General features: G+C 52.2%; 1 protein-coding gene across 1 annotated transcript in view; it reads right to left on the bottom strand.

Annotated features, from left to right (window-relative positions):
* The window catches only part of CD44 (CD44 molecule (Indian blood group)), a 90463-nt gene extending 71043 nt beyond the window's left edge, over positions 1–19420 (bottom strand). The window contains 1 exon segment of the mRNA XM_055300977.1: positions 19163–19420. Coding sequence (XP_055156952.1) covers positions 19163–19229 — 67 coding nt within the window. The 5' untranslated portion in view covers positions 19230–19420.
* Between the last annotated feature and the right edge of the window lie 1961 nt (positions 19421–21381).

The following is a 21381-nucleotide window of genomic DNA, read 5'->3' on the forward strand; positions in this document are numbered from 1 at the left end:
CGTTTTTCCTCTGCCTAAACAGAAACAGACTATTTCTTAGATGATGCCAGTCAAGGAGGGGAGGTGGGAATTGGGGTGGTGGGCACCATGAATGAAGAGGAAGGACAGAATGAGCAATGGGGCCTGCTTGCCGACCCTCCTTTGCTTTTTAAGTGCTTGTCTCTTATTCCAAGAAAGATGTCTCAATAAATGATAGATGACAGAGACACAAATGGATATAGGATAGATACATAAATAGGTAGATCCACAGGCAGGTAGTAGGTAAAAAATAGATCCATAGGTACACAGATAGGTAAGTGTATAGATGATAGATAGATAGAACCAGACTGACAGAGTGTTGTTTTTCTAAGTTGAATTTAGCGATTACAGCCTGAATCCACGATGGTAAACCACAATCCCACAAAATCGCCCCAACATTGAAGTGGATACAGGCGTTCAGAAAAGAGAATTCCAGCCCCAACTTCATTCAACAAGGTTTTATTCAGGCCCCATGTGCTGGGGACTCGGACCAGGGCACCGAGCAAGGGAGGCAAGGCCACTCACTGTCCCAAGGGAGGCTATGGCCCAGAGGAGAAGACAGACATTAAACAAGTCAATGACAGGACACAATAGATGTCATAACAGAAGTAAAGGGTGCTGAGAGGTTATTCCAAAGGGAAACCTTTCTTCCTCAAGACCTTTGCTGGCCCCGAGGGATGCCTCTCCAAGCAAATGCCATTTCAGCTGAGAACTGGAGTGGATTGGGAACAAGGCAGCCAGTCTCAGGCTCAGCAAGCCTCACTGTCAGGAAATTCACCCTCAGAATAAACCGTAAAATCACCAGGCTTAATAAAATCCATTTCCTCTGGCTCTTTCACCGTGTAAGAAAGGACCATATCCTTGAGGTTCACATTAAACACCCCTTGGGCTTCTCTTCCCTTGATGCAGTCATCATAAGTCTTTCAATGATATTTAGGTGGAAAAAAAAAGAATGGAAAACAAATAGTAAACAAAATCCCAAAGTTCCCCCCCCACACACACTCCATACCACTAGATGCATGAGCTAGCTGCATCCCAGGAAACCCTCCTGTTCATCTTTGGGCTTATTAAAATGTTAAGATGTTAGACCCTTGAACTTCAGACTCAAAGAAGCTACCAGGAAGGCATTTTTCTGCTCGTGAAAGAGCAATTATTAATATAAAACGCAATAGTTTCGGACTCCTTGAAAGGAAGTCGGGTCCACTGGAAGCCAACACACTGTGGTGAGATGGACATCAGCTCTGGGAGTGGAAAACTAGGGTTCAAATCCTGAAATCTGCATTAATTAGCTATATGACCTTGAGAAAGTCATTAAACTCGTCTCATATACAGGAGGATAATGATGCTAACCGTGAAGTTAATGTGAGGGCTGGATGATATAATGGAGCCGAAAACACTTCGCACACATTAAAACACTCTAGGAGTGCAGTTATAGAAAAGGGAAGCTAGCCATCTCCCTTGAGGGTAGTCATCTCATAATTTACAGGAAGAGATACTCATTCAGGGTCATAGTCATGCTTTTAAAAAGGATCACTACAGATTAGTGGTCCTCACGCCTGGTGTAGCTCCAGCAGTGCTGAGATGGGTTGCTAATGAGTCTCTAATAATAGAGCGCTCAAGTATGCAAACAATTGATTATTTCTTGTATAAAATTTTTAAGGTTATTCCCCGATATGCTTTTTGGGGGAGAGTGAAAAGGACAAAGTTACAGCTGTTATGATTGAATGCAAGCCACAGACCATCGAAGTCTAAAAATGCAGAGTGTCCCCCATGTGAACTCTACCCATGAGGTGTGTCTTCTCACGAAATGGCTGAGGGTGTGCCTTAGGAACACAAGAACTTAGCTTTGCTTTTTTTCTTTACTCTATATAGAGTCTCAAACCACAACTCGACCAGGTGGGTGGACACCCTCCAGGGCTTTACTCATTGTAGTAGACATTGTTATTAATGCAACAAAGTTCTCCTAATTGACTCTTGATTTTGTTCAAAATCCCGAAGTTGTGCTTCAGGGGGTGTGAGGTCCCAACTCCCAGCTCCAACGGGTGAATCATGGCTGGTCTAAGTCAAGCACTGTGGTCAGAGTTCTCCTAGCCAACGACTGGCTCTGCGTGAGCATTTCGTGGGATGTGACCCCAAACTTCAATAAAAAGGAAAGGAAAGTCAATCAAGGACTTCTGGAAAAGCCACCCCTCCAATTTTCTAGAAGAGACATTTGTGAATAAGCATCCCTCCTCCTGCTGCTGGATATTGTTATTTTTTTATAGGAGGCTTAAAACTCTGGAAGTCAGTTTCAAACTACGAAGAGGGCTAACCTGTAGGAAGCCGATGGGCGCGGTGGAGTGGAAAATTAGAAGAAAACTGGATCTTTGATAACATCATTGAGTTCCTAAAGTCATCCAACCTCCATACTTCTTGTTTGGGAGACAGCCTTTTATGAAGGTTTCTGTCACTTACAGAGCTATTCGGGTGGCACGCACTGACATGGGCTTACCAAGAAACAGCTTCGGGTAGTTTTACCAGTGACAAAGGAGATAAAGAAGTGAGGCCCTTGTAGCCAGATGGTTAGACATCGGAATCCCAGGGGTCCGATAGAAACACCTGCCCGACTGCTGGAAGTCATCCTGCAAATCACTCCCTACACACCCACTGATCGAGCCCCGAGCCCAAGCTCCAATCTACAAAGTGCTCAAAAAACAACAACAAACAAAAACAAAAACAACTGAGAAATTCTACCAAAACCAATGAGCTCTGACCCTAAACCCAGGCTCAACTTCCAAGATTCCTAAGTCAATTATGAATTTTTTCCCATGGCTTAAAATAACTCTGACATCATATGACACTTTCTGTTTCCCAGAATTTGGGTTCCCTTGCTTCCCCCAACACAAACTTCTACACGTCTCATTCAGTAAAAACAAACAAACAAATAAATATAAGCCTCGCTCAGCTTGGAGGATGCCATGGTTCTCTTTTCACCCACTATCTGTTTCAGGGCAGATGTAATAAACCAGTTGCTTTCAGAATTTTGAGGACTAGAACTTTCTTTTCTTGCTCTTATACTCAGTGAGCCAAGTGTGACGCAGCCGGAAGAGGAGGTGCCTTGGCTCGAGTTGCTGAAGGGGCTTTGACCTCACCCACCAGACAGTTTCTTGGTCCTGAGCACTGTTGAGGTTGAAAAGTTCAACAACTAGGGCCCCCAAGGACCTGGGGACATCCTATAAACCTAGTTGCTGCTCTTCATCCTACCGGGATCCCCTGATGCTCCAGATAGATGAGGTCTCCCCGGTACATGCTCCCGGAGACCCTGCGCTTCTCCATCTCAGCATTTACCACTAGAATTGTTTACTCTCTGTCTTCCCAGATAGACTGGAAGTTCCATGAGAGTAGAAACGGTGTCTCTCTTGCTTGACAGTGTATCCCCAGTGCCTGGCCCAACACTAGGCCCATATTATTGTTCAATAAACACATGTTGTATGAACCAATGAATCATTTGAAAAACCACTGATTATTGACTCAGCTCACAGAACTGCTCAGAGAGGCTGGGCAAATGCCAGGCCGGGTTGCACCGGGCTCTCTGGTTTCTAAACGTTCATTAAGTCGAAAGGGATCGAGGTGAACACCAAATACGGATATACAGGTATGGCACAGGAAACCAGGTCCAAGTACAATAAAGGCTCCGGCAGTGTGTAAGCCATTCCCCGTTGTGCCACAAAACCCGGTACCCTTTTAGCTTCCTCTCCTGGTCACCCCAGTCTTCTCGCCAGCCTCATCTTGCTCAGTGCCTTCCCTCTATCGACTCAAAGCATGAAATGGAAAGGGCATTGGACTGAGAATCAGAAGACCAGCGTTTTGATTCTAACGAGTTATGTGACCTGGGGCAGGAGTCACTGGCGGGCTTTGAGATGCTTTTCCCTCCTCCGTCCGATAAACAGAATTTGTAGCATCCCTTCCCATTCTGACACCTCATCATCTTTGGCCTTTAGTCACCAGCCCATGATAACTTCCCATTTAGGGTCTTCCCTGCCTCTCTCCCCTTCTCCCTCCTTGGAGCCATACTTTGGTGGATCCAGGCCAGCCGCCACTTTCTCAGCCCTAGCAAAGCATCTAACGGCCCCCCAATCCCCAAGCCCTGCCTCTGGTGTTTGTTACCTTAGCGAGGGCATTGTGATTCAGCTCACCAGGGCACCCCAGGCCCCTGCCAGCCCGACTGCACCTGCACGCCTCAGGAAATGACACAGCCAAGCAGCCTGAGCACATACCAGGTCTTCCTAGATAAAAGCGCAGCCCAGGAGGGGACGGCAGCTCCGAACAGATTGGTGAACATTCCGAAGAATACAATTTCAATGATTGGGGTCAACCAGCAATGGGAGACAGAGATAAAGGCGAAAGTTACCTCCTGTAATAATAGGACCTTGTAGTTCCACATCACGTGCTTCTGCCTACCAGTACAAAACACTTTCACACCAGCAGGCAGAGGTGGAGAGGTCCAGGGGAGGCAGAGGGATTATTATCCCCTGGTGGTTCACACAGTGTATGGAAGCATTAGACAGATAAAGCCAGTAGCCCAAGGTCACACAATTAGGCTTTGACACAGTGGGAATTAGAGCAGAGTGTCCCAATCTCACCTGGGGGCTATTTCTAGTAGACTCTTGGTGGAGCCTTTTGTTTATACCTTGGCTCTATCTTATCTTAGCTGCCAAGGTAGGGAGCTTGCTTTTTCTCTTGGGGATGAGGAGCGTCCCAGGATGGGCTTGTCAGCCTGAGCTCAGAATCCAGCCTACTGGACTTGGATGCGACAAGCTGGACCCAGCGGGGCCAGGCTGTGGAATGCTGCTGCTGTTTGCACTTGGGAGGCACAGAAGAGCCCCGAGTGGCAGCTGAGAATGCAGAGGCTCCAGGGCTGATAAAAGTTGTAATTAAGGCGCACATACAACCCTTTCATCTTCAAAGGCTTTACTCACATTAGCTAGTTATTCCTCCTATCACCCCCATGGGTGAGGCATCATTTTTGTCTTCTCAGTTTGCAGATGGAGAAGCTGATGTGGAGAAGGGGCCTTGTGCCAAGGAGCCTGGCTCTGGTTCAAACAGAGGAGATTCCTGGCTCCCAGCATCCAGCCTCGCTTGGGGTGACGGGAAAACAGTGCAAATGAATCCTAAGAGAAAGCTCAAGCAACCAAACTCCTCTGGGTAAGAGTCTGGATTTACACTGTTCTGGAAGGAGGTGGAGTCTACACAGAATGACTTGCTCACTGGATTTGAGTGGCCAACGTCCCAGTTTGCAGGCAGCTATCGGAAAGGAAAACTCGAAAAGCCTGCTGCTCCACTGGAGCCATCCCAGTGAGATGGGGGGCCTCCGCCGTCCCCTGCCCGAGACAGACATCACGAACAGACCACGCACGGCACCCTCTGCGGCCAGCCAAGGTCTGGCTCTCGGCACAGCCCTCCAGGCAGCCTCTGGTAATCGATGGAAGTGGTACGTGGGCTGACACCTATTTGCCATCGGGGCTGCAGGGCTTGTCTGGAATCATCTCAAGTTGCCAGTCTCCACCCCAGCCAGAGTGGCCCCAGTGGCAACCCAAGTGGTGCTGGCACTGCCCCACTCCTGAACCCTGCCCAGCAGCCTCCAAAGACGGTGTCGTGGGAACTTCTCTGGGGCACAAGAACTGGATCTTGCAGGCGGTGCCACTGATACATGATCACCTGGAACCTGCCCAGCGTCATCCCTCACTGTTCTTCAGCTTGGCCTCCCGTCGAGGCAGGCTGCACCCTCCCTGGCGCCCCGCAGGCCATATGTAAATCCCCCCACTTGAACCTTCTCAGCTCAAGCTCTGCACCCCCATGGGTCGCCCTCTTCTCTGCCTCCCTCACCCACCTCACGCTCAAGTCCCACTCCTTGCACGAAGCCTGCACAACGGCCGCCCGTGCCTGCTTTCCCTCGTCTTCCGGCCCTTGATGGCCCATCATCTCGTAGGGCTCCTTCACCTGTTTGACTTTTCTCCCACCAAACCATCAGCTTTCTGGGGACAGGAACTAGATCTTCCACTCCCCTCAATCCCTTAATCCCTTCCACGGTGCCGGTCACACTACACTCTTTAGTGAATTGAATTAGTGAGTTCATCACCATCTCCTAGTTGGGCAAAGAGGCAAACTCTAAGGGGCGAATCTTGCCCACCATCCTCCTGGGACTAAGGAGGAGAAACGCCAAAGCTCTACTGGCTGCATGCAGCTGTCACTTCTCCTGTCACTTCTGTGATGCTGTGTCTGCGGGACCGGCTGGAGATGACCAAGCGATAACTGAGGGCATGGCATATGACAAAGAACAGAACCCAGCTGGTATTTTACTTCGGTTTCTGGTTGGCGGATACTAAAAGGGCACACCCAGGCTGGATGGGACCTCAGTAAGGACTTTCAGTGACTGACAAGAGGTCAGAACCCTGACAGAGCATTTAGTCCCCGACCCACTTTGGCAAACTCCTAAGTAGTGCCGTCTTAAGGACTTCCTTTTTTTTTTCTTTTTCTCTTTCTTTTTTTCTCTCCCTCTTCCTTTCTTTCTTCCTTCCTTCTTTCCTTTTCCTTCTCTGGGTTTATTAAAAAGAACTAAATATCTTAGCAGGAATCTGGAAGGCTCTGAGCAGAAGCAGCAATTCGCCATCTCAAAGGTCTGCGTTGGCCAATGCATTGGTACGTGTGTGCATGTGTACACACATACATAATATGAAATGTTTGTGTGCTCTTTTTTTTTTTTAGATTCTCGTGGCCACCCTAGTTGTTTTCCATAGGATTCTATAGCTCACCCTCTACGCAATTCTTTGGCTGAATAATGCGGTTTTGTTTTGCGTCAACATGCTGCAGCATCCCCTTAACGGAAGCTGAGGAATCTAAGTTGCTCATCAACTTTGAGAGTAGAGAACATTATCTTTCCCCCTCTTGGCTTCTCTGATCACGTGAAGTGATGTTTTTTAAAGCACAGTTTAAAGGAAAAGAGTATCGCATTCAGATCCTGCAGGTAACCCCAGGACTGGCTTTCTGTGGTTCTAGCTGTGTGACTGAGACATGTACTGCACTTCTCTGGCCCAAGCTTCCTCGTCTGCCATTCTCAGGCGGTCGAGAGGATTCAGCTGAGTCCTCTGAACAAAGCACCTTGTTCCTAAGAGTCGTGCTTGCCCACTGGGGTTTAGAGTAGAACTGGGTCAATAGATTTGTTTCTGGCATGGATTAATAATTCACTTCTGACATTTAATACAAACCATGCATCACTTTTTTTTTTCGCACTGCATTGTAGTCCTGTTATTTTTTCCATTAAGTTTTATGAGGCTTAGGTGTTCGTGGCCCACAGAGTGGTAGATTCATAGAACGTGAGGCCTGGAAAGGATTTTACAGATCAACTGGAATCCAGCCTTCTCATTTTATACATGGAAAATTGGAGGTAAACAGGGGTGAAATGATTTGTTCAGCAAACTAAAATATAATAATAGTCATTTCTATTCTTGAGGCACCTCTAAGTGTAGACACTGAGTGCTAGACACCACATGCTAAACATTGTTCTAGACGTTTAACATGTGCACGGCCTGAGCTCACACCACTCTGAGGTGGTAGAGAGGGGAATCAAACCTCAGGTCTGGCTCTTCTCACAGCCCTTACTCCTTCTACACAGCCCTCCTCCAAAGCCAAACCTCTGCATTCCCGGTATACCACGCAAACCCTCTGATTTGGCACAAGTGGTCTTTGGAATAGAAGGTTTTAAACCATTGAAAGAAACAACTTCCTCTTTTTTTGTTTTCACAGAGTGACCAAAAGCCAACATCTTTTCTCTAAGTGTCATTGAGAATATGATTTTGAGGTTTGGGTTTTTTTGTTTTTGTGGTTGTTGTTGTTGTTTATATATATATACAGGAGGCCAGATTTGGAAGGAAGTGCTGGGGCACAGAGGCAGACAGGCTTATAGGAAATCAAGATCCCTGTTCTACTGGACAAAACCTAATGAGCTCTGAACCCCCCCCCCACCTTGCCTGACATGTCAAACTTCAGGAGAGATACACTCCAATTAGGGAGAATGCAGAGAAAAGCACTTTTAAGGAAGTTTGAGGCTCACTAAAAGAGACACTGGAAAAAAATAAAATTAAAAGGGTTTTATAGAACAGAAAGAAAAAAAAGGATGAAAAAAAATTAGCCAGAAACCTATAAAAATCACAAAAGCTAAATGATAAAGGTTGCTTTGCCAAATCTAGAAATTTCATCCATTCATTCAGTCATCCGATGTTTACTGAGCATCTACTATAATGGGGGAACTGATGACTGGGGGCTACCATGAGACAAAAATACATATGATGTACATAAAGCATGAGCTCTCCCCTAAGGAGCTTATATGCTCACCAGTGGAAGAGAACAGATGGCCACACACGGCTCAGAGGCATCCCTTAAACTTCATTCTATTAGATGGAGGTATACATGTAGGGTTTTTATGAATTATCAAGGAGAAGCAAGGCAATGGGGGCACCTGGGTGGCTTAGTTGGTTAAGCATCTGCCTTCAGCTCAGGTCATAATCTCAAGGTCCTGAGATCGAGCCCTGCACTGGGTTCCCTGCTTCTCCCTCTCCCTCTGCCCTTCTCCCTGCTTGTACTCACTTGCATGCTCGCTCTCTCTCATAAATAAATAAATAAATAAATAAATAAATAAATAAATAAATAAATAAATTCTTTAAAAGAAAGAAAGAAGACAATAGAGGAGAGTAAAAGTCTCTCTGGCAAGATCGGAGGGGTGTGCCTGACCTCGAAGGGTGACGTTGGGAAGATACCTTGTGCTACCACAGAAGATCCACAGCAAAGATGAACTTCAGGGCAAAAGATTTCTCTGGCAGTATCACTTCTGTCCCCAAAGTCTGGTCCACCTCTGCGTGACCAGCACTCTTGTAGGAACCTGAACCCCTGTCTTCCCTTTTCTGATGAAAAATGTGACCATGCAACAAACCGGTGGGCTGGGGCTGGCTCAGTGACATCAGCTGGTCTCCTGCAGGCTGTAAGACAGTGCACAGCTCTGCTAGACTCTGCTTCCTGAGCCAGATGCACTCAGTAATGCCGGCATTTGTGACTGGCAGGTCGGAGATCTTCATTCAATATTTCTGGAGTGTGTGAAGACTGGGGCCAGGGGCCTGGGCAGAAACCACCTTCTAGGCAAACCAGGAGACCAGGTATTGGTTGCATGGCATTGTTCATTTCTCCTTGACATCTCAATTTGCATAATGATAAACACCTGCAAGGCTTTACTGCCATCACTCTAACACCTCTGCAGATTCTCTTTGAGAGAGGAAGTAGTAAAAGAGGCTGGGGTGTGGGTCCTAGAAGGTACTGCAGACCTGCTCAAGTGAGAGAGGAAGTAGTAAATGAGGCTGGGGTGCGGGTCCTAGAAGGTACTGCAGACCTGCTCAAGTGAAATTCAAATGGGTAATGAAGCTGTGATGAGTCTCTGAGCCCAGGCCAAACACACACAGACGAGTGTCAGGTGTCCTCAGGTGGCTCTGCCTCCACCTTTCTTGGGGGGCTTGTCCTGCCCATCTCCCCTACCTCCCCCCATGCACAGGTCACCTGCTGGGCCACACAGAAGCCAGGCCACCCTTAGGTTTAGGCTAGGGCTGTGAAGAAGGGCCCACTGCTAGTATCTGCTCAGTTCCTTGTGCCAGGGTGATTGTAGCCTGATTCCTGATGGCCTCCTTCCTCAGTTCCCTCCTTCCCTCATCAATTCTAGCTGGTGGAGAGAAGGCCCTGGGGCCAAAGACCCTTGCACTGAGGGCAAACCTGCTATTTGACCCCTTTTCTAGCTTTGGCCATTCATGAGCCAAAGTCCTAGGTGGTGGAGAAACACTAATCAGCAACTTCCACCTCTCCTCCAGGGGACAAGTAATGAAGCGATAATGAACAAACAACTCAACCCACCATCCTTTTCAATCCTACCTCTTCCCCAGCTTCCCATCATATGGACAAGAGCAGAACTTCCATCCAGGAATTAGAATGAATGAGTCACTCAGGGTATGAATGGGGAGAAGCTTCCATGACAACTTCTTTCCCTTCCATGCTTGCAATTCCAGCCCTTCCTCTGACATCACGTGTAAAAAGGAAGGGTAAGACTAGTTCTGTGGATGTTATGACCCAACCCACACCTGATTCCCAAGTGGAGTTTATGAAAACAACCACAATACTACCAGATATCCCCATTCGGGTTTCTGGGGGCCCTGACATCTGGGTGTACGAGAAGCACAGGAATGAAGTAACTAAGAGCTTCCCAGTAGCCACATCACTTCGGTTGAAATCCCAGCTCCATCACTTAGCAGCTCTGTGGCCTTGGACAAGTTACTCAAATTCCCCATGGCTCAGTTTTCTCATATTTAAAAGAGGGATGATAACCCCACTACTTCATAAGGTTGGTGTATGAGTTCAATAAGTCGGTATAAAGGACACAGAATGGTGCCTGTCCTGGCACCTGGTTAACGTTCCATGAGTATTTACTATTGTTACTAATTGTGCTGATTGTTATCTCAAAAATATACACCTAACTACAAAGAAACAAGTGCAAAAGGTACAAGAGCTCTCTCTGTCCAGAAAGGTTGTGGGGAAGAAAGATGAACTTACAGGCACCTTCAGAGGAGACTTGCAGTGACACCATCGCAAATGTGAATAATCTCTCCCCACTGGAGTTTTGCAATTAACCTTTACTCTCAAAAGCTGAGGACTTGAGGAAGATTTTTGGGGCCTGGGTTTTGCAAATCACCTCCTCGGTGACTCAGCCTTCCCCACCCACCTAGGACCTATCTATGCCCACACTTGCATTCACGAGGGCCACTTGCCGACTTGGGTGGACACACCCAGGCAGCCAGGGCACACCAAACTCAGAAAGATCTGGCTTTGAGATGTTCTTTCCCCCCACAACACCCATCCCTTCCTTCCTCGTTTGACTCCCTGCGTCCGAGCATCACTGGGCAGGTGATCTCTGGGTAGGGTAGGCAGGACCTGCCCCAGGTGTGGGCAACTCCAGACTTAGCAAGCTCTACAGAGAGGAGGCATGGTTTGCTGTTGCTGGTGTGGCTCCCCACCAGACAGCAGGCTTCCCTGGAGCCTTGCCCCTTCCTGAGCTGCAGGAGACCCACAGAGAAGGTGACACTCTTCTGTGAAGCTCTTCTGCTTCTCTCCTGGGTGCCACCACCTTCCAGAAGCAGGCATGGTGGCAGTTGGGGGGGGGGGGAGGCGGGCAGGGGGGTGTTTAAGGAGTCCAACCTCAGATCAGCATCTCCAAAATAATCTCTAAGTGGGCTGCTGCTAGGGAGTGTTTTATTTTGAGGCTTAAATTTAGGGGTTGGTGTCATCATGCTGCCTGGCTTCCACTCCCTTCTTGGCCTGAGAAGCTGGTAACCCTGTTCTGAGAGAGACGTCCCCAGCCACAGCAAGCAGCCACCAAAACCACAAACAGATGGGTGATCTCCCTGTTTGGGCAGACCGAGCATGAGCCCTGTGGTGGGCAGCTGACCAGGCAAGCGCCCTGCTCACCCCTGCCCTGAGCAAAACAGCCATCCCCACTGCTATCGCACAGAGAGACGTGCTGTCTTATGCATGTGTCCAGCACGCTTCCATATATAGGATGGAGCTATTTCTGTAGTCTGCATATTCATTTCAGTTCAACAGTTCCTGGCAGCTAGGGCCAACCCTGGGATCTGGGACCACACACACGCACACACAATATGATTGTGACATAATCCCTGGTGTCAGGGGGCTCCCGCAGTGCTGCAGAAGTCAGATAAGAGAAGGCAGGTCAGGCTCTGGGTTTTCCCCCTTTGAGGGGAGTGAAAGTCATTAGCGCCCCTTGGCCCCCAAAGTGAAAGAGGCCTCTCTGCCTGATTTTACTACACAGCCTTGAGGCTAATCAATTTTAGCCCTATGAGGCTGGGGGGCCTATCCTACCCAAGGGGCCCTATGAGGACCAGGCACCACGTTGTCAGAGACGAGCTTACTGGAATGGCTGCCATCGTATGACACCAGATTCTCAACGTGAGGGGACTTTGCCAGCACCACCGTCCCTCTGGCAGTGTCCAGAGGCCTTTTTGGCTGTCACACCTTGAGGAGGGGCAGGGCACTACCCGAACCGGGTACGTGGAAGCCAGAGAGCACGGCCAGCCAGCACCCAGGAAGCCACACATCACAGGGTGAGCTAGCTGCTCAGGGGCGAGGGAGGTGGCCTTCTGACAATGAGCCCCCCCCCCCAGTGCCCAACTCCCCGGTGCGGCGAGTGGGCCGCCCGTCAATGTTTGTTGGCCGTATGGGCTCGTTAACTCATATACTCGAGAGTGGGTAAACTGATGGCAGGCAAGAGGGACACATCCCCCTTTTCACTCCTGCTTCTTCATCCATGCAAAAGCCATCCTGTCCCCATGGCCACCTCCTCCTGCCCACCTTGCTGCGTGTGTCACCAACGCCCTTAGCCTCACAGTCTCCGATGGTCAGGCCGCCCAGCAGCTGCACCATGTTCAAAGTTCTTGGCTGCAGGTGCCAGTGTCACACCTGTGATTCCCGGGTAGTGCCCGGCACAGCGGGGGGCCCACAGAAGACACCCAACCGGCAGATGCCCACACTACGGGCAGATGCGTGGGCTCCGGCGTGCACACACTCACAAGCACACCCACGGTGTATGTAGGCTCACTTCTAGCAAGCAGGACTCCAATGCGTAGCTTGTCCTGGTGCTTCCCGTATCGGGGTGACCACGAAGTGGAGAGCAGAAGAATAGTAAATATTTCTCCCCAGTATTTCTCCACGTTTTCTCAGCCAAGCGTCATTTGAATCGGACACCTGGCTGACAAAGGAGCTGCAAAGCTGTGAATTCCTTTATGCAAAGCGCCTTGCAAAGCTTCTGACCCCTGATCACACGAAACCAAACACATTTACTGGTAGAAAAATATATAGACGCTCAGTCAAAATATATGCCGTGCGTCAATTGGTAGAGCATTTGCACATTTGAAAGCCTGACTCTCCGGGGAAACATGGCAGGCACGACCACTTTGTCCGTGCCCAGCCAAGGTCCACAACCACAAACCAGGGAGCACCCCTTCCACACTCTATCAGGTGGGCCTGGCTTCCCAAACCCTTGGTGGCCTGCTGGGGGTGGGGGGGTGGGATATGCTTTTTAAGAAAAATTGCAACTTGACGCGTGAGTAAAGAGGTAGGGTTGGAAGTTAAGGTAGGAGGCACCGGCCCTCCCTGCTAGTTCTCAAGAACACTCGTGTGCTTCCCATTCAAGCAGAGACACAAAGGAAATTGAGTCATCGGCCTCTCGCTGTGCAATCCCCCAGAATTTCTTTCTGAAGCAGAAAAGATCCCCTTTGAGGACCATGCTTTGTCTGACAGCATCCACCACCTGCTTAGGCTCCCTCTTGCACAAGAGCCGCTTCCTTTTCAGGCTCTGGGTGGAGCTGGCCGAACCGAGGTGGTGGGAGACACAACCGCAGCCTCTGTCTCAGCCCCGGCCCAGCCCAGAGCGGCCCCGGCCCCGGCCCAACACGGCCTCAGCCCCGGCCTCAGCCCTGGCCTCAGCCTGCCTCAGTCCTAGCCCAGCACAGTTCAGCCCCAGCCCTGGCTTCATCCCCAGCCCAGCCCCAGCCCCACACAGCCTAGCACCAGCTCCAGCCCAGCCTCAGCCCAACACAGCCTCAGCCTCAGCCTCAGCACCAGCCCCAGCCCCAGTCCCAGCCCAACACAGCCCAGCCCAGGGCAGCCCAGGGCAGCCCCAGCCCCAGCCCAACACAGCTGGCCCTGGCTTCAGCCCCAGGCTCAGTCCCGGCCTCAGTCCCAGCTCAACACAGCCCAGCCCCAGCCTCAACCCCAGCCCCATCCTCAGCCCCAGCCCAAAGCAACCCCAGCCACAGCCCAACACAGCCCAGCCCAGCCATAGCCCAGAGCAACCTCAGCCTCAGCCCCAATCCCAGCCCAACACAGCCCAGCCCAGCTCCAGCCCCAGCCCCACACAGCCTAGCTCCAGCCCCAGCCCAGCCCCACATGGCCTAGCTCCAGCCCCAGCCCAGCCCCACACAGCCTAGCCCCAGCCCCAGCCCAGCTCCAGCCCCAGCCCACAGAGCCTAGCCCCAGCCCAGCCCCAGCCCAATACAGCCCAGCCCAGAGCAGCCTCAGCCTCAGGCCCAGCCCCACACAGCCTAGCCCCAGCCCCAGCCCCAGCCCGAGCCTCAGCCCAACACACCCCCACTCCAGCTCAACACAGCCAAGCCCAGAGCAGCTCAGCCCAGCTCCAGCCCCAGCCCAACACAGTCCAGCCCAGCTCCAGCCCCAGCCCACACAGCCTAGCCCCACCCCCAGTCCAGCCCTAGCCCCAGCCCCATCCCCAGCCCCACACAGCCCAGCCCCAGCCCCAGCTACAGCCAGGAGCCACTGCTGGGCAGGCCAGCTTACCTCCCACCACCTCCACGCTGTCAGGGAACCCTAGCTTGACACCATTAGCCTGGATACCATAGACTGATCTGAAATCTCACTTGGGTAGCCGCGTGTCACCAGGAGCTCCATACTGGCTTTCAGTTCAAAATCCTTGACTTTTGTAGGCAACTGTGTCAGCCCGCCACCTGGGTCCTTGAGACTTTCCTTCGTTGGGCCACATACAATCTGCTAAACACTGAGGGCTTCCACGGAGCATGTGACGAGGGCCCTTCTGGGTCAGTGCATCTAAAATGCTTGCGGGGTTAGGGTGAGGGCCTCTGCAGAGCCTCTTCCTTAATTTTCAGGCAGAAGGCATTGCCCTAACTTGTCTCTTAGACAAGGAACAGCCTCTCCCTTTTTTTCCAAGCCTGCAAATGAGAGCATGTCTAGAAGGGCAGCTGGACTCTGATAAGGGAATTGACTTATTTTAGTAACAAATAACTAGGTTGGCATCTCTTGACAGCTGTGGCCAAGCTGGGGAGAGTCAGTCCAGGGTAGGGCAGCCAAGAGACCACATCCTGCTGGGGGGGGGGGGGAGAGAAGCCATTCACACCAGGCTTCACATTAGCTGGTCACATGTTACAGGGAGGGTAGGAGAATCACACACACACACACACACACACACACACACACACACACACAGTTTCCAAAGTACTGAATCAAAGGTGCGTAAGCACTGGAGTCTAACACTCCAACGTTAGACAGTGGGAAACCCCATCTCTGCTGTTTGCTAGCTGTGTGTCCTTGGGCAAGCCATGCCACCTCCCTGAGCCTCAATTTGTTGGTCTAGAACATGGGGTTAAGAAAGTGTCAAACATGGGATCCCTGGGTGGCGCAGCGGTTTGGCGCCTGCCTTTGGCCCAGGGCGTGATCCTGGAGACCCAGGATCGAATCCCACATCGGGCTCCCGGTGCATGGAGTCTGCTTCTCCCTCTGCCTATGTCTCTGCGCCTCTCTCTCTCTCTCTCCCTCTGTGACTATCATAAATAAATAAAAATTTAAAAAAAAAAAAAAGAAAAAAAGAAAGTGTCAAACATGCCCAGTACTGTGGTGAGGCTCATATGGAATAACCTACTCCAACGGCCCGGCTGAGGGCCTAGCACAGAGCCACTGCTCAGGAAACGCCACTTCCTGGGACCTGGAACTCTTCTTTGCAGTAGCAGTGTCAGGCTTCGAGAAGCAACTTTGCTTTGTGGTGAGAAACCGACATCATTATTCCTATCCTGAACTCAAACTGGATATAGCAGAGTAAAATTTTAAAATGTGGTGAATTTGCTTTGACGTGGATGGAACCGGAGGGTATTATGCTGAGTGAAATAAGTCAATCGGAGAAAGACAAACATTATATGGTCTCATTCATTTGGGGAATATAAAAAATAGTGACAGGGAATAAAGGGGAAAGGAGAAAAAAATGAGTGGGAAATATCAGAAAGGGAGACAGAACATGAGAGACTCCTAACTCTGGGAAACGAACTAGGGGTGGTGGAAAGGGAGGTGGGCGGGGGGTGGGGGTGACTGGGTGACGGGCACCGAGGGGGGCACCTGATGGGATGAGCACTGGGTGTTATTCTATATGTTGGCAAATTGATCACCAATAAAAAATAAATTTATAAAAAAATTAATAAAAATGTGGGGAGTGTTGGGGCGCCTGGGTGGCTCAATCAGTTAAGCATCTGCCTTTGGCTCAAGTCATGGTCGTGGGGTCCTGGGATGGAGCCTGGGAGGGATGCTTAGTAGGGAGCCTGCTTCTCCTGCTGCCCCTCCCCTGCTCGTGTGTGTGCATGTGCGCTCTCTCTCAAATAAATAAATAAATAAAATCTTAAAATATATATATATATTGTGAATGTTTAACATAGCATTTAAGGTGTGAAACAAGTGTTTTGCCCACTGCAGGGGCAGAGGGGGTGCTCATTACCGTCCTTGATGATAGGGGTGTTTCAGAGACCTGTGGTTGGAAATGTCCAGCCCTAAGTCTGTCTCCAAGAGGGAAAAGCCACTCCTCCTCCTCTTTCTGTTTCCTCCATGGGAAAAAAGAAGGGTTTTTCTAAATGGTCCTTGGAGTCCCCATGGCTGAGTCTACAACAATGAGTCAAGAAATAGTTCTCGAATGAATGGAAGGGGATCTGTCATAACTTAAGAATTTCATGAGGCCCATGCTGCCCCTACGTGGGGTAATTTGGAAGAAAGTGGCACCTCTTCCTACTGGCTGCCAGCCTCAGACACACCTACTTGGCATACGCCTCTGCAGGAAATAAGATGTCCAATGTGTATCTGGGGAACAACAGACTTAATTGATGCTAACCTCGGCAGTGATGCATTTCTTGCTTCTCCACCCGGGAAAACACAGCCATAGCCCTCATGCCCAGGAAGGGGGGGTCTCTACTGCTCACAGGGAGCAGAAGGGCACATGTCACCCACAAGCTCTGGGGCGCTCAGATGAACCCCTCTTTCTCAACACCAGGGGCGCACCTCCCAAGCAGCGACCTGTCGTCCACAGACAGGAGGAGGCGAGACGTCAGGAGGGCTCATCCACTGCCCTCTACCCAGGGCCACCTTCTTCCCCCTGTGTATGACACCTCGTTCAAAGTGTCCATTCTCCAACTTACTTTTTGGGTCCAGTGTTGGCCATTTCTCTACTTTTTACTTTCCGATGTGCAGGAGGAAGCCTTTCCTCCTCCCCAAAGCCATGCTCCCTTCCAGAGTTTCCTTGTTGTCCTCTGGAGGCCTCCTGACTCCTCCCCCCCCCACCTCCACCCCCACAGGGGACTGGGGCTATAGTACTGCCTCCCCCACCCACCCCACTCCTCTTCCTCCTTCCCCGCAGCCGAGCTGCTGTTAAGTCACGTCTCCCTTCCAAGTCTCAGTTCCTTCCAAACAGCGTTACAAGTACACGAAAGCCAAGGCCCCGGAGTTATTGCTACTGGCACTTTGTCACGCTTCCTCCAAATGATGCTGTCCAAAAGGACCATGAAAACGCGGGGCAGGACTGAGCCTCTGGTGTCTGGGAGAACCTCAAGGATTGGGCACAGTGTCAAATATCAGGGGGGTCCGGCTCTGATATTTGGAATCAGGGAGACCGGGTAGGAGTCAGGAACCCGGAGCCTCAGAAGGCATCACCGGCAGGTAACTGGCCAATGGGCCTCCCCAGAGGTCCCAGGCGGGCCGGCCCAGGGCGCCCCCTGCGCTCCAGAGTTTCTCCTCTTGGCCATCCCAAACGTTTTTGACTTTCAAGGGTTCGGTGGAGCTCTGTTCACGTTGGAAGCCTCCTCTGTGGCCTCTGGCCCCCCCTCAGGCCTCGACCCCTGAACTCTTTCCAACCACGTCTGTGCCACACATGGAGTCCAACGGAGTCCCACTAAGCAGAGCCTCACGGACCTGGGTGCACACGTGCACCAGGTCTTCCAGCCGCGTGAAAACCGGCCAGTTACCTAACGTCTCAGCGCCTCCATTTGTCTCCCCCCTGGGAAACAGGGCTAGTGACAGCACCCTTCCCACTGCGCCCCCGTGGGGGTAAAATAAGGTTAACGCTTGTAAAGATTTAGCACAGTGCCTGGCACGACGGAAGTGTGCAGCCAACGGTGGCCGGCGCTGGCATTTCTTCCGTTACTGTGACCATTATTATTATTATTTCTGTTTCAGGGATCTAACTCTTCGATCGCCACCTGAGCCCAGTCTAAAGTGCCCAGGTCAGACTGTCTTTACTCTCCTGGTACCCCCAGAGCCAGGGTTACTGAATACTTGCTGAGTAGAATCAAGCCATAGGCTGAGCTGTCTTAATGACCCAGCTGGCGCTTCTTAAAAGAAAAATTAATTTTGCTAGCAATAAGCAAATCAGCCATGTAATTATCTGTCCACATACAGACAAAGGGAAAGAAACGCCCGGAGTTCAGTCTCCCCAGAGTACCTCACACGCAGCCACCCCACTCCAAAGCCACTGAAGATACAGACCCTGTTTGGTTAGGGTACCCCAGCCCGAGCTCCAGGGTTCCTAACAGGACCCCGCCGCCAGGCTCCCCTCCCTGCTGCGAGGCTGCCAGGCCGGGAATAGGAGCCACATCACTGCCTGGATTTCCCCTAACTGATTGGCAGGGGTGGGGTGGGGTGGGGTGGGGTGGGGGGGTGCAAGGACTGGCTCAGTCCCCGCCTTTCCTCCTCGCGCTCCCTGCCCCGGGCTGGCACCTCGTGGAAACCCAGAACCTCGCAGAGCTGGTTCAAGTTCCCACAAGCGCTGGAGAGTCGGGGCCGGGAGCCAACTGTAAGAGCCTTGCAACCCGGGCGCACTGGGGAGCCGCAGGACGCAGGCACCCCTTTCTGGAAGGCTTGGGACCACCACCGGCTGCCACCCCAGCTGCTCCAGGGCCACCTGGCTACGGGCCTGCCCGCCTGGGGCGCCCTGGGGCGCGGGAGCCGGTTGGTGCGGACACCGGTTGCGCGCACGCAGGACAGTTACTTTCTGACTCGTGCCGCGTCAGTCCCTCTGCGGGTCCGTCCGTCCGTCCCCGGCGACCTCAGCCAAGACCGCGCGCCGCCAACTTTCTCCTCCGCTCCTTCTCTTTCCCTCCCAGCCAGGCTGGTGCTGCCCGCCGGCGTCTCCCCAAGGGCTGAGCGCAAGCCCCGCGCCCCCCGCCCTGCGCCCCGCGCCCCCCGCGCCCGCGCCCGCGTCCACGGGCCCCCCGCAGGCACTCACCGATCTGCGCCAGGCTCAGCCGCAGGAGGCACAGTCCCCAGGCCAGGTGCCACCCCAACTTGTCCATGGTGCGAGGCGCGAGCGCGGGGCGCCGGGGTCCGGGGTGCGGGGGTCCGGGGTGCGGGGTCCGGTGCGCGGGGCTGGGCTGGGGGCGGTGATGCCGGCGGAGCACGGGGCGAGCGCGGCGGCCCGAGCCTGTCGGGGGGCTGGGGTCCGGCCGGGCAATGAGGGCGCCTGGGAAGTTGGGTGCAGTTTTTATTCAAGGGCTGAAAAGAGTGACCTAAGAGGGAGGAGGGAGCGAGCGCAGGACACACCCAAGCGAGGGGCTGTGACTAAGCAGCCGGCGGAGGTTTAAAGACGCAGCAGCCTCCCGGCCCTTCCGCCCCCGCCCCGCGCTCCGCGGACACCCGCAGCCCGGGGAGGGGGGCACCCCGGGGAGGCCCGGGGAGGGGGGGCCCTGCGCCCCCGGACGCCCCGGCTCCCCTCCCCGCGCACTGCGAGGCGGCCTCGGGACCGCCAACGGTTCCCTGGGTCCCTCGTTCCCTGGGTCCCCAACCCGGACCCCCGCGGCGCGGGGCGCAGCCTCCGACCCGACCCTCCCCCGGGCTTCAGGCGCATCTGGATGTGCTGCGGCCGCGACGGGAGGGCGCCAGGGGTGCTCCTTGCTCACCCTGGGGAGGCGGGGCCGAGAGCCTGGGGTCCTCTCCGGGCGGACAGGGCGGGCTCATTCGTCCTCCCCCGGACCAGAAGCCAAGTTCTCACGGTGGCCGTTGGCTTTTTGTCGGGGCGGCTCAGGGCAAGCCGAAGATGACCGGCCGTGGATGGGGCTGCTATTTCCCTTCCCCAACCCACGTGTCATCTTCCAGGCCCAGGCTGGCACGTGGGGCCATCCGCCCATTCATCCAGCCAGCCAGCCAAGCTCATTCATCTTCCCAAACATCTTCCACCCAGCTACTCACCTATCTCCCCATCTTTCCTCGGCGGGGGGTTGGGGGTGGGGTCCTCTAGGGCTGGCACATCTACCCATCCTCCCTTCCCCCCATCCACTTGCCCACCCACACATCCTCCCTTCCCTCCATCCATTCATCCAACCACTTATTCATCCCATCACCCTCCCATACAACTTCTCCTCCACCCGCCTGGACATCCTTTTTCCACATGTTCTCATAAACCTACATCCATCCATCCATGTACTGTCTTCTTCTCCAGCCAGCCAGCCACATCTGTTCATCAGTATATCCATCCATCGTCCATCCATCCATCATCCCCCATTTTATCCATCCTCACATCGACCAGACATCCACCCGTTACTCTCTCTTGCTATCTAGACTCTTATCTATGCAAACAGTAATCCACTTTCCCTCATCCTCCCTACCCAATACACCTCAGAAAGGGAAGGAGGATTGTCTTATTTTTCAGGAGAGGCATTTTGAGTTGGAAAAATCATGCTTTGCATTACAGTTTCATATCAACCTGTAACACACGGTGATCTCATACTTGAAAATCAACGGCAGTATTTATTGTCAGTGTGGACCCCTGGGAGTGTCGCCGAACAGCCTTCCTGCCGGGTAGGGAACCCAGGAAGAGGTCATGGTTGTCAGGGACTGCGGCAAGATCCTGAAGGGGCCGTGCCAGAATTTCTGAGCCGAAGTCGTTCCCTTGTGACTTTGTTATTTATTGAAAGAAATTGAGAGAAAGTGCATGCAGCCATGTCTGATTCATCAAACATGTCGTGAGTGCTCAGGGGTGTCAAGATAAGGAAGATCTGAGATCTGCCCTAACTTGAGGGGCCTCACGCTTTGGTCGGGAGTCAGGCTCGCCAGCTGGCTGTTAGCACCCAGTATGAGATGTGCTGCAAAACACGTGCGAGCAGACCGTTGTTATCCATCCTAGAGAAGAGAGGCCCGTCCTTTCCTGGGGAACACCATGGGGGTTGGGGGGGGGCTTCACGGTGGAGGTGATATTTGGACCAGGTCTTAAAGGAGGAGGAGGAATTTTTCAGGAAAACTGCAAGGACAAGACATCCACCAGCCAAGGACAGTACTCTGTCGTGTTGAAGAGCAAAGATTCAGGAACCAGAAAGCCTGGCTTCATACATGGCCCTGGTGACCTTAGACAAGTACCTTAGCCTCTCTGTGCCTCAGTTTTCTCACGTCTAACGTGAGGTTAATAACAGTATCTGCCTCACAGAATTGAGGAGGACTAAATGATTCCAACGT

Source organism: Nyctereutes procyonoides, unplaced genomic scaffold (genome assembly GCF_905146905.1).
Source record: "Nyctereutes procyonoides isolate TBG_1078 unplaced genomic scaffold, NYPRO_anot_genome, whole genome shotgun sequence".
Taxonomy (NCBI): Eukaryota; Metazoa; Chordata; class Mammalia; order Carnivora; family Canidae; genus Nyctereutes; species Nyctereutes procyonoides.